The 17,817-nt window shown below is 35.5% G+C and overlaps 1 protein-coding gene across 1 annotated transcript; it reads right to left on the minus strand.

Moving 5' to 3' along the window:
• LOC145798365 (uncharacterized) lies at positions 1-1,625 on the minus strand. Its single transcript, XM_082885894.1, has 3 exons — positions 1,512-1,625; positions 1,174-1,355; positions 1-397 (listed from the first exon to the last, which is right to left on the minus strand). The coding sequence occupies exons 1-3, from the start codon at positions 1,623-1,625 to the stop codon at positions 1-3; spliced, it is 693 nt and encodes a 230-aa protein (XP_082742020.1).
• Positions 1,626-17,817: the final 16,192 nt, after the last annotated feature.

Below are 17,817 nucleotides of genomic sequence, written 5' to 3' on the forward strand. Positions count from 1 at the left end.
CTATGTATTACTGATTATTTTTCTATTAATGCTCCAAATTGGGGAAGATAGAACATTACTAGTAATGGGTGCCACATTACTAGTAGGAGCTGGTACATTACTCCCACCACCCTCATCATCTTTCATCACTCTTGCCTTAATTTCATCCAACCCACAGTCGATAATTCTGATTTTGCCTTCAGAGTTCCCAGCTACTTGTAAAAAGCCAATCAATTTTTTGTTCATCTTATCATAGACCTTTGTGTTGAAATCATCCCCAAAGCCATTGTATGTGGTTTTGATGTATGTGTACCCTCTATCCAAATCTTTTCTCCATTGTGGTAGAATGAATTTATTTGGAATCTCATTTACGCATCTTGCAATGAGCACAACGAGTGAGTGAGCACACATGATATCCCTAAATTGAAACAACCGACATATACATTGAACATCAAATTCAGTCGAATTATAATAGACAATAAAGTCCACATGCTTCATCTTCCCAAAAACTGCTACGGCTTATTTTACAAAATATGTGCAAATCGAACACTTCTCTTTCACAAGACACGGCTGACAATAAACTAGTCTCTTCATCTCTGCTTGCACTTCTTTAAATTTTGCATTGGTGTAGGCATCCTAAAATTGCTTCTCAAAACCATACACAGTTTGGCAATCAAACACTTTGTGTCGAGATTTGAAGTCAGCTTCCTTCTCTCTTTACCTTACTTCTCAAGACATTTTCATATTGTTCAACAAATTGCTTTAATGTAGTTTTCGGATTGACATATCCATCAAAAAAGGCATTGATGTTTTCACTTCGTTGTGTAGTTGACATGCCAGCCCAAAAAATGCCCTTCACATAGAAAAGGAACCCATCGATGTCGATCATATAATACCCCCGACCATTGATTCTCATAAAGATTAAATTCTGCAATCATCTCTTTTCATCTCATCTCAAATTCATCTTTTGTAAAAGTGTCATACACTGCATTTTGTAAAGTCAACTTCATGGATTCATATTGGGAATACCCTTTCAATTTCTCCGGAATTTTCTTCATTATGTGCCATAAACACCATCAATGTCGAGTATTTGGGAAGACAATTTCTATAGTATTTTGCATAGCTTTACATTGATCAGTTATTATAGCTTTTGAATGATGATTTGACATACAATTTAACCATGCTTTGAATAACCAAACAAATGTATCAGTGTCTTCATTAGATAACAACCCATAACCAAGCAAAATCGACTGTCCATGATGGTTAACTCCTACAAACGGAGCAAATAGCATATCAGATTTGTTAGTGAGATGAGTTGTGCCAAATGAAACAACATCTCCAAATTCTTCATAAGCCACCCGACTCATTGGATCTACCTAAAACAAGTTTCTAATGCAAAAGTGAGTATCAACATCAATCATATAATAAAAACTCAACTTTTGTGCGTACATCCTCAAAAAATATTTTTGAAGTGCATCGGCATCTCCTTCTCCAAGCCTGAATCTTCTAGCTCTGTCAATGTAATTCCTTACATCGCGCTCATCAAATGTTAATGACTCATAACCCCCAACTTCAACAACCATTGAGTTATAATTCTTAGACACCCCAATCCCTGCTTGATCATTAATTTCTAATCTTGTCTTCATAGGAGTAAGAATTTTTTTATTCATTGCAAAATGACATGAGTCAGTGGGAATCAAGTCATGATTATGGTTAAGGTTAACTGTGGTTAACATAAATCTCCCATCCTTTTGTAAGGTCGCTCGTACCCTTGCTTTGCAATCAATTTTTGTGGACAGAGGTGGCTTTAGATGATTTACTTTTGATTTTTTGGTTCTCTTTCCCGCTCGAGAACATTCAATCCCAAAATATCTTAATTCCCCATCATTGCCACAAATTTGTGTTTTATAAGCTATGCAAAATTATCACAACCCAAACCCGCTCCTATGGTTTTAGCACCGTAACCGGCCAGTAATCCGTGGATTACCAAAGGCCTTTGAACATATTAACAAATAATAAGAGGCTGCGGAAGCAATAATACAAAATAAACAAGGTCCAATGAGCTGTGATAACGTACATGGGACAGAACATTTCAAAACTTACTTATATATATATATATATATATATATAAACATGCCAGTTCGGATACACAATATTTACAAAATATTTGCAAAGGTGAACTTCCCAAGATCTTACTATACAGTGCTTACACAAAGACTAGCATGAAATACAAAAACAGCCCTGGCGTTAGACTTCAGACGGAACCTCCTCGGGAGGCACAACGGTTGGCTGACCAAAAACGGTACAAAAGGGCCGTCAACTTTGGGCCTGGTCATGTACCGGCTCACCTACATACATAATATAAACTGTGAGCGAAAACCCAGTGAATAATAACAGAGTAAAGGGGTTATATGAATAATGTCCATCACAAGTTAGAATCCAGTATTTAATTTAGAGCATAACCAGACTTCAAAACAGAACAGATTCATATACATTTGCATATTTAGATTTTGCATAAGATCATACGTGGTACACCCATTAGCTATCAGAACAGATTGGTCCAGAGACCTACATACATAGTTGGTACCAACGACCACAAAGGTCCATAACTTGCGCGCAAGTAGCCATGGTATTGTTACCCCCAAGCAAGGGCCACGTGCAGATTGGCCGCGGTATTGTTACCCCTGGGCGAGGGCCACATGCAGATTGGCCACAGTATTGTTACCCCCGGATGAGGGCCACGTGAACTAAGGGTGCTACAAATACTTTTCAGAAAATTGGACATTCATTCATAATTCGTAAGATAGCATTTCAGAAAACAGATCATACAATACCAGTCAGAAAATACTTAAGTTAAACATAACTTTACAGAGTTATTACTCATAGTGAGCTTGGAGACAGACAGACAGAGCAGATCGATCAGACAGGGCGTGGCACGTGACCTACACGACACATAATAGACACACACTTGAAACACACGTTTTAATTGTACAAAACTTATTTCGTTGGCTCTTAGTGTGTTTCTAATCTCTTATCCTCATTATAGAGTCTAAAACATGGCCTAAGAATGCCTAGGATAGAATGAGGATGCAAAGATGCGCTTTAAAACACTTTTCAAAATTTTGCTGAAATAAGGGTCCCGCTCGAGCGTGGCCTTCTACGCTCGAGCGGACATGCAGACAAAAGGAATCCGCTCGAGCGTGGATTACTCTACTCGAGCGGACTTCAAGCTACAGTAAAAGTGCTGGATGCAAGAAATTCACGCTCGATGGGCGCTTGATACCCGCTCGAGCGTGAGACTCAAGTCCTCGCTCGAGCGTGCATTAACCCGCTCAAGCGGACTGTAAACACAGGCAAAGTACTGGATACACGAAATTCCCGCTTGAGCGTCATTTTACCTGCTTGAGCGTACTTCATGAACCCAGTATGTACGCTCGAGCGTGGAGTTCCCCGCTCGAGCGTAAGTCCAAAATCTGGAATTTCCAAATTCGAACCTGAAGCTCAAAACTCAACTACAATGCATCAAATTCGATCCTTTTGGGCTAATTTTCTGGAAAACACTTGTAAACTCATAATATGACATGTTTCAAAGATCAATTTGAGAAATCAAAGCCCAAAGGTAGTTCAATTAAACACAATTTTCAAATAAACTTCAAGAACATGATGGATATGTAACATGCTTGAATTTAATCAACCTCAAGGCTTCCAATTCATGCTCCTAAGAGGCAATTCTTTCAAAAACAAGATGAAATCATGGACTTCAACCAAAATGTAAACATGCATGCAAGAATTTCCATGAAAACAACTTTAAACTTCAAGATATGCACATGCATGCATGATTTAGCTCTAAATTCAACATTTTAAGCCATAACTAGACTTCTATCTCTACTATTACCATGGACCATGCTAGAACAACTCAAATACATAAGTGAGAGGATGAGTCTCCTACCTTAAGCCTTGAATTATAGGTGAGGAAGCTCAATTTTGCAAATCTTCTACCAATTCCTCAAGTCTCTAAGCCAAATCTCTTGTTGAAGTTAAGTTTTCTCTTCTCTCACTCTTTCCTACGTTTTTGGTCACAAAAATGGCTGAGGAAATGTTATGGAGTGTATGCAATTGAGTTCCAAGCAATGGTACCTACGTGGCCCACTAATGGCAATGTCGTAAATAATTGAACTAATGTAATTTAACGTTATTTAATCTAATTTAATCGCTCCGAACCGAATTTTAATTAAACTTACCATAAAATTCTATAAATCCTAATTAGTACATAAATCAAGTCGATTTCTGATTCGGACGCCGATAAGGCTTTCAATTCGCAATTTAAAATCAAAGACATGAACAGATCATTTTATCGCAAATAGATAGAAACACATAAATAATGCAATACACATACAAATAAATCCCAAATCCTTCCTAAATTACTATTAAGCATAATTAATCATGAATTAGCATTAATCGGAGGTCGGGGTCATTACAAAAATCCAACATGTTTAGCATATTTGGCATAAAATGTGTACATTTCTTGCTTTGAGCTAAAACACATACCTATTTTAGGTTCCTCAACTTTTTCACACTCATTTAATAAAGGATTCTTACTACTATTCGACTCAATCTCCATTTCTGCTCATTCAAAATTACAGTCCAATATTCATCAACTATTTACATTCCATATGATATCTCTGTTTCTTCATCAACAATGCAAGTCTAAAAAACAGAATGACTTTTGCTTTTGAAAAGCAATTTTTTTGGTCTTAAAAAGCAGCTCTGGAGTACCCTTTCAATATATTTTTTTTCTTCTAAAAATCAATTGATGATGCAAGCTCTGGTATTGAAATTTGATTACAATTTCCAAACAAAAAAACAGATTGAAAAATAGAATGAGTTTCCAAACAAATTGAAAAACAGAATAATAGATTGAAAAACAGAATAACAAATTGACTTTCCAAAAAATAGATTGAGTTCTGGAGTACTAAAAATTTGTGTTCAAAAATCTGCATTGAACATCTGTGTTGAAAATCTATTAACAGATTTTCAAAATAATGACTTTTGGTATTAAAAATCTATTAGAACACAGATTTCCTATTGCGTGTGTGTGTGTATATATATGTATAAGAACATTGAAATAGAGAGGACATAACATAGAGAGACAAACTGACTTGAAGGAGCGTGGAAGTCCAAGTTGGAGGAAGACATCGGATGGTGGAGGAGGGAGAAGACGTCGGATGGCGGAGGAGAGTGACGGCGGATGGTGGAGAAGACTGACGCCGGACCATAGATCTGTAGATTCAGAGCAGGAGAGGGAAGATGGAGGAGAGGGAGACAACGAATGCCAAAAGGTGGAGGAGGGGGAAGACGCCAGAAGGTGGAAGAGAGGGACCAGAGGAGTGATCAGCTAGAATAGATCTTGAAAATGGAACATAAATCTCAATTTTACATTTGAGCGGGATTTCTAATTATTTATTTATTTTTTTTATACAGTGCGTGAAACATACACACTGTATATGCAAATATTCTTCATCTTGCCTTGTTGGCTGCCAACTCATTAGTGGTGCTTTTAGAGCTTTCAATTTAGTGCTTTAAATCAGAACTGAAAAATCAATAATATGTAGTGTTTCTCTTTTAAAAATGAAAAAAAGGGATGGTTGTTGGTGTAGGACAATCTTCACTGTATTTAAATTAATTAAATTATGTTGTGTACTAAACAACAACCAGAATATAAAGAAATAAAGGAGAGGAGAGAATTTATTTGATTACAAAAATCAAACTCGAAATAAAAATAGATTTTATTTTGTTACAAAAATAAAATTAAAATCTGATTTAAATAAATAATAAAACACTGAAAATAAATTAAATAACTTACTTGATTTAATTTCTTCGAATTATAATCTAATCAAGTCCAGTGTTTGACACTGTATCCTTAAGACAGATTCGCCCTTTCCACGGTGCTTTCAGAAATTGGACGTCTATCTCCCAAGATGAAATGATCTACTACAAACAATAGCAGCACTACAAATTGTTTGTCTTACGAATACACTAAGTGTTTACACTATTTCTTTCAGAAAATAAATGCAATAAAATGCAGAGATTTATATCAGAAGATGGAGTACAAAAATTGGAGTTCAATCCAAATGGGAGGCCAATCTATTTATAGATGTAAAGGTGGCTATTAGTTTTGAATTAAACAAGTATGAAACCTGTTGGTTTTGAATTCAAACAGATTTGAATCTGTTGGGTTATATTTCAAACAAATAACAAAACGGGAAGGGCCCTGTTTGGGTGTGCAATAATACCAGACTGGTTTATTTTGGGAAGGGCCCTGTTTGGATGTACAGTAAAACCAAACAAGTTTAATTTTGAATTATGGATTTTATTTTACCAAAAAATAAATTTAAATTTAAACTTTTTTGGCCTAAAAAGATTAGTATTGGGCCGAACAAGCCCAACCCAACCTCACACCACGCACCCGCGCCCAAGCCCAGGCCCAGCCCAGCCCGCCCGACTGGACGGACAACGGCGGCGGTCTCGCGCGCGCGCGCGTATGGTGATTTTTGGGTTCAATGGGTCTAGCCCATTTTGCCCATAACCTCTCCCTCTAAAACACTTGGGTACCCCTTGGGGCACACCCCAAGTACCAAACCCAAGCCTTAAAAACCCATTCAAAACCTCCCACCAAATCAATGTGGGACAAGCCATTTTACAACCTTAAGGAATTTTCACAAAAACTCCATTTCCATGGAGCACACTTTGGCTTCAATTTTCCATTCACTCGGTAATGGTTTTGAGCAACCAAATATACCACGTGAATCGCAACGCGACATAGAACGCGTTACCACTTTGACCCGTGAAAATCGACGCACGGGGCCCACCTAAAAAATAGACCAAACTTAGGATAAAATTCTAGTTTTACCCAGAATTTATAACCATTTCCAAGAATCCTCCACATGAATGGAATTTGATGACAACGGAAATGCAACAATATGCAGATTTATCGAAAGAGTATAAGTCGAAAATATCTTGCATCAGGATAGGTAGTTTTCGGCCTTGAACCTTCCCTAGTGATAACCTATCGGACTTACTGGCTAACCAATGGACGCGATGCCTTGAATTGTTCAGCCGTTTGTGTAAGCCAAGACAATAGATTTCACACAAAATATCTTCTAACACATCGTGGTTCTCACTGTTGTGTTCATTTTGGCTTTGAACGCGCCTGGTTTTCATAAGTGTTTTTAGAGAATTTAGCCTCTTCATTCTCATAGAACCGGCCCCAGTTCAACACTCATATAGGTGATTTTTATTGTGAGTATCTCCTTGTACTCGTCTTGATTTATGCCTCAATCAAGATATAAGTAATTATTAAAAGCAGAGCTTATCCTTATACCCCTGTATACAACATATGTTGCAGATATCACTCTCACCATAGGAATGGGTAGGGAATTTTTAATCCCTTGGTGATTTCTGGCGAGCCATACATAACTTAGTTGTCCCTTTGAACTTAGTTTTTGGGATCTCCAGTCATATAAGTAGGGTTACCATTATGACGACTCTTATGTAATAGGCTTTAATCCCATCACCTTCGATGAACTATACACTAGCTCTTTTGTCAAACCTTTTGTTAACGGATCCGCAATATTCTCTTTAGATTTCATATAATCTATTGAGATTATTCCGTTTGACAACAATTGCCTTACGGTATTATGTCGACGGCGAATATGTCGTGACTTACCGTTATACATATGATTCTGTGCCCTGCCTATTGCAGATTGACTATCACAATGACTGCAAATAGCTGGCACAGGTTTTGGCCACATTGGAATGTCTTCTAAGAAGTGACGAAGCCATTCTGCTTCTTCTCCTGCTTTGTCCAAAGCAATGAACTCGGATTCTATTATGGATCGTGCGATGCAAGTTTGTTTCGTGGATTTCCAAGAAACAGCAGTGCCTCCTAGAGTAAAGACATATCCACTAGTGGATCTTGAATCTTTAGTATCCGATATCTAATTAGCATCACAATAACTTTCAAGTACTGCTGGATATCGAGTAAAGTTCAAACCATGATCACGGGTGAATCTTAGATATCTAAGAACCTGAATGATCGCTTTCCAATGGTCTTCTCCGGGGTTACTAGTGTACCTACTCAATTTACTGATAGCATAAGCTATATCAGAACGAGTACAATTCATTAGGTACATCAGGCTTCTAATGATTTGAGAGTATTTTAACTGAGACACTGCATTGCCTTTATTTTTCGATAAATAAAGATTGACGTCTATAGGTGTTTTAGCTAAATTCATATCATCCTTGATAAATTTACCAAGAATTTTCTCAATATAATGTGATTGAGATAATGCATATCCGTCACATATTTTAGTAATTTTCATTCCTAATATAACATCTGCGACCCCCATATCTTTCATATCAAATCTTTTGTTAAGCATTTGCTTAGTTGATTTGATTATGTTTTGACTGCTTCCAATGATAAGCATGTCATCCACATAAAGACAAACTATGATATATCCTTGGTCAGTGTTTTTAATATAGATGTATTTGTGACATTCGTTTATCTTAAACCCATTAGTAAGCATTGCATGATAAAAAAATTTCATTCTATTGGTTAGGCGCTTGTTTTAATCCATAAAGAGACTTCACAAGTCGACAAACTTTCTTTTCTTGCCCCGACACTACAAATCCTTCGAGTTGCTCCATATAGATCTCTTTATTTAGATCATCGTTTAAGAAAGCTGTCTTAACATCCATTTGATGTATTTCTAAATTAAACAACGCTGCTATAGAAATAAGCATGCGAATGGATGTTATTCTTGTCACAGGAGAATATGTGTCAAAATAGTCCAGACCTTCCTTTTGTCTGTAACCTTTAACTACAAGTCTTGCTTTATACTTGTCAATTGAACCATCTGCTTTCATTTTTCCCTTGAATATCCATTTATATCCAAGAGGTTTAGAACCTGGTGGAAGATCCACCAATTCCCAAGTATGATTTTGCATAATGGATTTAATTTCATTATTAACAACCTCTTTCCACAAAGGTGCTTCAGGACATGTCATTGCTTCCTTAAAGCTTTGAGGTTCATTTTCTAACAGGTATGTTAGAAAATCTGGACCAAAGGATTTTGATGTTCTCGCTCTCTTACTTCGTCTTGGTTCATCATCAGTTAAATCCTGTTGGTCGAGACTATTACTAGTCTCTTGTGTTTGATTGTCATTAGTCTTTTGACTTTGTGTACAATCATAAGTTCTTTTCTGTGAACTTAATTCCTATCCTTTCTTGTAAGGAAAGACATGTTCAAAAAACACAGCATTCCTTGACTCTATAATAGTGTTCACATTTATATCAGGTATTGTTAGAATTTATCATCACCTACCACACACTTACCATCACCTACCACACACTCACCTACTACACTCACCTACTCCTCACCTACCACCACCTAACCTACATCTATATAATCAATCCATTGTAACAGAACAAAAATCAATCAATCAATCAATAATACAATTCTCTATTTCTCTTTATACATTAAATTTTCTACATGGTATCAGAGCAAGGTTAAGCACTTAGTATTTTTCGCTTCACCGGCGGGCGGCAACCTCGCCTTGGCCGCCCGCCGGACCTCAACCTAATCTGCTAGAATTTTCTACACATACCTTGAAATTTCTTCGAGTCCACCACCACTGCCTCTCCTCTCACTGTTGTCCTCCCATACACCACCGTCTCGATCGTCTTCATCTACAATGTTGCAGTGAAGGATCTCAAGCGTGGTTTTGTTGCATCCAACTCGAAGGATGATCCAGCCAAGGAAGCTGCAAATTTCACCTCCCAGGTTATTATTATGAATCACCCGGGTCAGATTGGTAATGGGTATGCTCCAGTTCTTGACTGCCACACCTCCCACATTGCTGTCAAGTTTGCTGAGATTGATCGTCGATCTGGCAAGGAGATTGAGAAGGAGCCCAAGTTCTTCCGTGAACATGCTCTCCTTCCTTTTACTCTTGGAGTGAGGCAGATGATTTGCTGCTGTAACAAGATGGATGCTACCACTCCTAAGTACTCAAAAGCAAGGTATGATGAAATTGTGCAGGAAGTCTCTTCCTATCTGAAGAAGGTTGGTTACAACCCTGACAAAATTCCTTTTGTCCCCATCTCTGGTTTTGAGGGTGACAACATGATTGAGAGGTCCACCAACCTCGATATGATTACACAGCCCAAGAGGCCATCAGACAAGCCTCCTCTTCTCCACATTCTTGATAACACCAACAGCAACAGTTTGACGCATTTATTAGAGAAAAGGTCCAAAGGCAGCTCTTGTCAAAGCTGATGCTCAACAGGCTGTACCACCTATTGAAGTGCCAGCACTATCCTTGCACATGGGGGGCACCCACTCATTTCTTTATTGTTTTCTTTTACTCACCCATGTGACCCACGATGCAACCTATACTTTTTCTTTTCTTTACACTCTTGTTCCCCACTTTCTTTATTATATATATATATATATATATATATATCTCTTTTTATTATATTATATTAAAAAAAAAAAAAAATCTTCATCTCTCCTCCGTTTGATTTCCAACTCCATTATTTTTATTTTTATTTATTTTCTCCAAACCACTTTCCTTATTTCCTCCATCTTTCATTTTTTTATTTCAAATATATTTTTATTATTTTTTCTTTATTTTTCTTTCACATTCTTTTTAATCTTTTTCCAATTCCCTTCATACCATATAGCTTTGCACACCAAATCATATTTTATTCATCTCAGGGATCAACCCCGATCACAATTTTACACACACAAAAAAAAAAAAAAAACAAACCACCACAACACACCCGCACCCACAGTGGGATTTTTCTTCTCTACTCTGCTGCAGGTCTCTTCTTCTTGCTTTTCTCATGGGTGTCCCTTACCGGCGCTGCCTCCATACTACCCACTCCACCGAGCACGTTCACTCCACCCTGCTCCTCCACTACAGCATATGGTGGACCTCCAAATCGGAACATCACGGTAGCCTTCCGCTTCAGCTCCTTGTTTTCCGCCTTCAGCACACTTATCTCTGCTCGCGCATCCTTATACATGCGCTGGAGCAGAGCCAATTGGCCGTTTAAATGCTGCACCTCATTTGTCCTACTCTGCAGCCGGTGCGACAAGTTTGTGACTGCCGTCATCGTCTCCACACAGGACTTCAAAGTATACTGATTGGCTTCAATGTCAGTTTGCACTGCCATTTTTTGCTCCACAGACCGCATAGGAAAGTTCAACGGAGCAAACCCTGGGGCGCTTGGTTGAGGTTCACTGGCCCCCGCACCAGTTATCTCTCTTGTTGACTCGTTAAGGTCTGGAAAGAGAGTGAGCAGACCACGGGAAGACGAAGCCATTTTCTAGACAACAGAGTGTTACAGAGTGTCTCTCTCAGAAATCTCTCTCAGAAAACAGAGTGTTACAGAGTATCTCTCTCAGAAATCTCTCTCAGACAACAGAGTGTTACAGAGTATCTCTCTCAGAAATCTCTCTCAGAAAACGAAGAGTTTTTCAGAGTTTTTCTAGCAGGTTTTTGTCTCTGCTTCCAAGCCTCAGCCTCCGCTTCGGTTTATAAAGACCATGACAAAGAGGCCGACACGCGTTCTGTCGATCACGTGCATCGCCGCGTGTCTGGCGCACCTTTTTATGGATTGGGCACGCCTTTTGATGGCACGCCTTTTGAAAACATGGGCACGCCTTTTGATGGCACGCCTTTTTATGGATTGGGCACGCCTTTTGATGGCACGCCTTTTGAAAGATTGGGCACACCTTTTGAGGGTGCGACTTTATAAGGGTCCGACAAGACTTTGTAAACTGACCCGACATTGATTCCGGTTAGCTCCTTTATGGGTCCGACAAGACTCTGTAAACTGTCCCGACATTGATTCCGGTTAGCTCCTTCAAGGGTCCGACAAGACTCTGTAAACTGTCCTGACATTGATTCCGGTTAGCTCCTTCAAGGGTCCGACAAGACTCTGTAAACTGTCCCGACATTGATTCCGGTTAGTTTCTACAAGGGTCCAGCAAGACTCTGTAAACTGTCACAACAACTGTCACAACATTGTCTGCTACAACGGTCCGACATGACCCCATAAACTGTCTTCTACATCGGTCTGACACCACATTTCAGTGTCTTCACCAACGGTCTGACACGACCATACAGTGTCTCCTATCTTTTTTTTATTTTTATGTATTTTCTTGTTTTGTTCCTCTCTTCAAACTCAAGTTGGTTAGTTTCTATCCTCCTTGAGTTTGCGGGGGGCTGTTAGAATTTACCATCACCTACCACACACTTACCATCACCTACCACACACTCACCTACTACACTTACCTACTCCTCACCTACCACTACCTAACCTACATCTATATAATCAATCCATTGTAACAGAACAAAAATCAATCAATCAATCAATCAATCAATAATACAATTCTCTATTTCTCTTTATACATTAAATTTTCTACAGGTATTTATGATTTACAAGTCAGAAATCGATATGCACTAATATTCTGAGCATAACCAATAAACACACAGTCTACTGTTTTTGGTCCAATCTTAGTCTTTTTAGGAACAAGAACTTCAAATTTTGCCAAACACCCCCACACTTTTAAGTATTTGTAGGAAGGTGGTCGACCTTTCCACAATTCATAAGGAATGCTTTTGGTTTTCTTGTGGGGTATTCTATTAAGAACATAAATAGCAGACAATATTGCTTCTCCCCACAAGTTCTGTGGTAAACCTGAACTTAGTAACATGGCAGTCATCATTTCTTTTAGGGTTCTATTCTTCCTTTTAGCAATTCCATTTTGCTGTGGAGAATAGGGTGCTGTAGTTTGGTGAATAATGCTATGTTATGCACAAAATTCATCTAAAGGTGCATCATATTCACCACCCCTATAAATGAATTTCAAAACAAATTCAAGAAAAAACTAAAATAATTTTGACTACTCAAGTCAGAATTAATGTTTTGACAAAATCATATCCTCATAAAAAATTTGCCTAAGAATCAAGCAATTCAAAAACCCATTTCATTGTATACATTCTTAAAACTCAATAACAAATAAATGTCACTGTCATAAAAATATTTGTGACAGAAGAAAATTAAATTATCTCAACTAATGCAAGAGATACACCCCCATATTAATAAAATAGTTCATGATTTAACAAATTTTACTACGCAAGTAAAATAATTATTAATAACATATCATGTCACATAATTCAAAATAAACTAAAAATCAACATAAAAGATTTCTTAAATTTACTTTCCAATTAAATGGAACGATATAACTACATACATCTTCATATTTAAATCATTATTGTATTCGAGTAAAGTTCAAAAGAACTATGATAAATTAACAAAATTAATTTTGTAGTTACTAAAACCAGAAAATAAATTATAACATAAAATAATTTTATTTTCCTTGTTATTTAAACTAGTAAAATAAAATACCGAAATAATATCTGATTATAAAAAATCAGAAAAACAAACCACAAATTAATTTTCTGTTACTAAAACCAGAAAACAAATTATAACACAAAATCATTTTATTTTTCTTGTTACTAAAACTAGAAAATAATGTAATTTTATTTTCCTTGTTACTGAAACTAGAAAATAAAATACCACAAAACTATCTGATTACAAAAATCAGAAAAACACAAAATAATTTTCTAGTTACCAAAACCAGAAAATAAATTAAAACACAAAATAATTTTATTTTCTTTGTTACTAAAACTAGAAAATAATATAATTTTATTTTCCTTATTACTAAAACTAGAAAAATAAAATACCAAAATAATTTTCTGTAACACCAAATAATATTCTGCAATTGTTAATGACACCAGTATATTACTACTAGTTGTCAAAGAAAAGAGACAGTATATTACTACTATCTGTCAAATAACATAAATCACTATTTATTTTTCCAACCAGAATATTACTTTGAAAACACAGAAAATTAAATACAATGAAGATACCAAAAACAAAATATGAGTCTGTCTTAAAATTGTAGGACAATCTTCACTGTATTTAAATTAATTAAATTCTGTTGTGTACTAAACAACAACCAGAATATAAAGAAATAAAGGAAATGAGAGAATTTGTTTGATTACAAAAATCAAACTCGAAATAAAAACAGATTTTATTTTGTTACAAAAATAAAATTAAAATCTGATTTAAATAAATAATAAAACACTGAAAATAAATTAAATAACTTACTTGATTTAATTTCTTCAAATTATAATCTGATCAAGTCCAGTGTTTGACACTGTGTCCTTAAGACAATTCGTCATCTCCACGGTGCTTTCAGAAATTGGACGTCTATCTCCCAGGATGAAATGATCTACTACAAACAATAGCAGCACTACAAATTGTTTGCCTTACGAACACACTAAGTGTTTACACTCTTTCTTTCAGAAAATAAATGTAGCAAAATGCAGAGATTTATATCAGAGGATGGAGTACAAAAATTAGAGTTCAATCCAAATGGGAGGCTAGTCTATTTATAGATATAAATGTGGCTATTGGTTTTGAATTGAACATGTATGAAACCTGTTGATTTTGAATTCAAACAGATTTGAATCTGGTGGGTTATATTTCAAACAGATAACAAAACGGGAAGGGTCTTGTTTGGGTGTGCAATAATACCAGATAGGGCCCTGTTTGGATGGGATTTTATTTTACCAAAAAATAAAATTAAATTCAAATATTTTTGGCCCAATGGGCCGAACAAGCCCAACCCAACCTCACACCACGCACCCGCGCCCAGGCCCAGCCTGCCTGACCAGACGGGCGACGGCGCGTGTGTGGTGATTTTTTGGGTCCAATCATGGGTCTAACCCATTTTGCCCATAACCTCTCCTTCTAAAACACTTGGGTACCCCTTGGGGTACACCCCAAGTACCAAACTCAAGCCTTATAAACGCATTCAAAACCTTTCACAAAATCAATGTGGAACAAAGCCATTTTACAACCTTAAGGAATTTTCACAAAAACTCCATTTCCATGGAGCACACTTTGGCTTCAATTTCCCATTCACTCGGTAATGGTTTTGAGCAACCAAATATACTACGTGAATCACAACGCGGCATAAAACGCGTTACCACTTTGACCCGTGAAAATCGACGCACTAGACCCACCTAAAAAATAGACCGAACTTAGAATAAAATTCTGGTTTTACCCAGAATTTATAATCATTTCCAACAGTTGGATGACAACCAATCTTGTGAATTTTTTTTTTATTTTTTTTATGAACTTTATGTATGAAATGAATATTTATTATTTGAATTGGTTTAAAAAAAATTATTATTACTTGCTTTTTCTCTGTCTTTAACGTACTCATACCTCTTCAGTTTCAGCTGCAAACTTGAACCGAAAGCACTGTTAAATAAAATCTTATTATTTTTATTTTGATACCGATATTTCAAAAAATCTTGATCAAGTATTGACACCTAATCGACACCTATCACCCAACAAGCACCAGCTAGCTAGGAGAAATGGACTAGATTTCTCAAATTTGCCTAGCTTGGAATTGGATGTACATTATGTTATATTCTTAAATTCGTTCAAAAACAAAATAAAAATTTAAAATTCGTCCAGAGGTATGAATATTATTTAATAAAAAATAATATGTTATATTTTAAAATTTGGTTACTTGAAAAACTCTTTCAAACTTAACCCTCATTGTAATTGGGCCAAAAAAAAATAATAATAATCCAACTCCTATATATATACTAGAGTTAGCAAATCCTTACTAGATGTAGCAATTGCACACAAAAAAGACAAAAATTATATGTATACTAGACTTGGCAACTCATATCCATTAAAAATTAGTAAATACGAAAAGGTGCCGCTTGACATTTTCATGTAATATCCACACCAAACTCAACCGTCGTATATTTTGAAAAAATAATTATAATTAATTTTTTAATTAAAAATTATTCATAAATAATTTTTTTTTATAAGAGAGGAAGTGGATTATAACCCATTTCCTAAAAGGGGCCTAAGCTTGTTTTGGGAAGATGGCTTTTAGTCATTTTTTTTTAGTTTGTAGTAAAAGTAAAAAATTGGCTTTTTTGAATTTTTTTTCACTTGGGAAGTTGGTTTTTAGCCTATGGTGAAATTACAATTATACTCTTCGTAGGTCAAAATGTGTTATATGGGTGAAGTTGTAAATATTTTAAACTAAATGAAAGTAGTTTGGTCATTTTATTATGATTTGACATCATAAACAAATATTAATAAAAAAAGTTAAAAGTCACTTTTTACCAACTTCCCAAATCATTTGTCTAAAAAAGTTAAAAGCTTGGTTAAAATTCAAAAAGTCCCTAGGTCCTGGGTTCAACTCCCCTCTGGGCCAATCTCCTGGGCGTAGCATAGTTGGTTAGGAGGTTGACCTCAATGATGCCTTATCAGCTACTTGGTGTGGGTTTAATTCTCTCCCGCTGTGCGAGTCCTGTCTTAAGCGGAGCTTGCCTTGGGAGGTTGGGACAAGCTTCCAGGTTATAGTCTTTTACTCGGAACGGACAACAGGACACCCTGGTGACCTTCTCAAGGGGCGTTGCCTTGGACCTGCGGGAGAGTGGGAGGATTTTCCTGGAACAAAAAAAAAAAAAAAATTCAAAAAGTCACTTTTTATCATCTTTCCAAAATAGACCCAAGTAAATATTGTGTCATATATTTAGGCATTGTTTGGAGACAAATTATTTTAATAATTTTTTGACTTTTTACGAAAAATTATATAGAAAAATAGAGAGAGTGATGTGACAACTTATAATAATTTTTTAACTTTTTAACTAAAACATATAGTTGTCAAATGAGACCTTAATTACATTCAAAATAAGTTGTCCCCTAAAAATACTTTTCAAAATATCCAATAATAAATAATTATTCAATAGATTCCGAATATTATATGACATTATTTATATGATATTCTTTAAATTTTTCACGTAACTAGTTTAAAACAATATATAAATATGAGTATATAGTGTACATAGTGTTCAAGAATTATTGAGTAATATACATCCACACCTCTAGAAAAAAAAAAAAAGAAAAAAGAAGAAGATTAGTGTATCCAATTAAGTGATTAGAAAATGTGTTTTTTTTATTTATTATTCACTGTGTTTTGTTTGAGTTTTCTGAATTAAGTTTTTTGAAAACTGAATTTTTTGATTTTTGTATTTTTTTGTTTTTAGTTAATATTTTTAAAATTTTAAACATTTTTTTTTACTTTTTAAGATGCACCATACTTAGATGTGTCTAAAAAGTAAAAAAATTGTGAAAAAATATTTTAAAAAATTAAGAAATACATAAAAATATAAAAAATGTATCTTGTATTTTTTTTTTGTATTTTTGGTATTTAGTGAATTTTTTTAAAAAAAATTTTACAATTTTTTTACTTTTTAGGTGTATTTATGTTAGGTGTGTCTAAAAAGTAAAAAATTTGCATAAAATATTAAAAAAATTCAGTAAAAACAAAAAACATAAAAAATAAGAATGTAAAAACTGTTTTTAAAAAATTGGGAACAAAGCATTATTTTTTTTTCAAATAGCCCCTGCACCATCATTGGATAGCAAATAGCTCCTGCACCAGCATTCGATGGCGTACCCATTATATATTTAGATGTTACTTATATTATATATAGATGTGATTGTAAATATCGAAAAAGAAACTATAATTTAAAATTGACAAGTAGTTGGTAATATGTCACAAAACGCGTTGACCCTGTAACATGATTATTATATAATAATTTATATGGAGAAGCTGTGGGATTTGAATTGATCAAAAAAAAAAAAAACTTGTGGGATTTGAA

This window comes from Camellia sinensis, chromosome 8 (genome assembly GCF_055761805.1).
Source record: "Camellia sinensis isolate YWXY chromosome 8, ASM5576180v1, whole genome shotgun sequence".
NCBI lineage: Eukaryota > Viridiplantae > Streptophyta > Magnoliopsida > Ericales > Theaceae > Camellia > Camellia sinensis.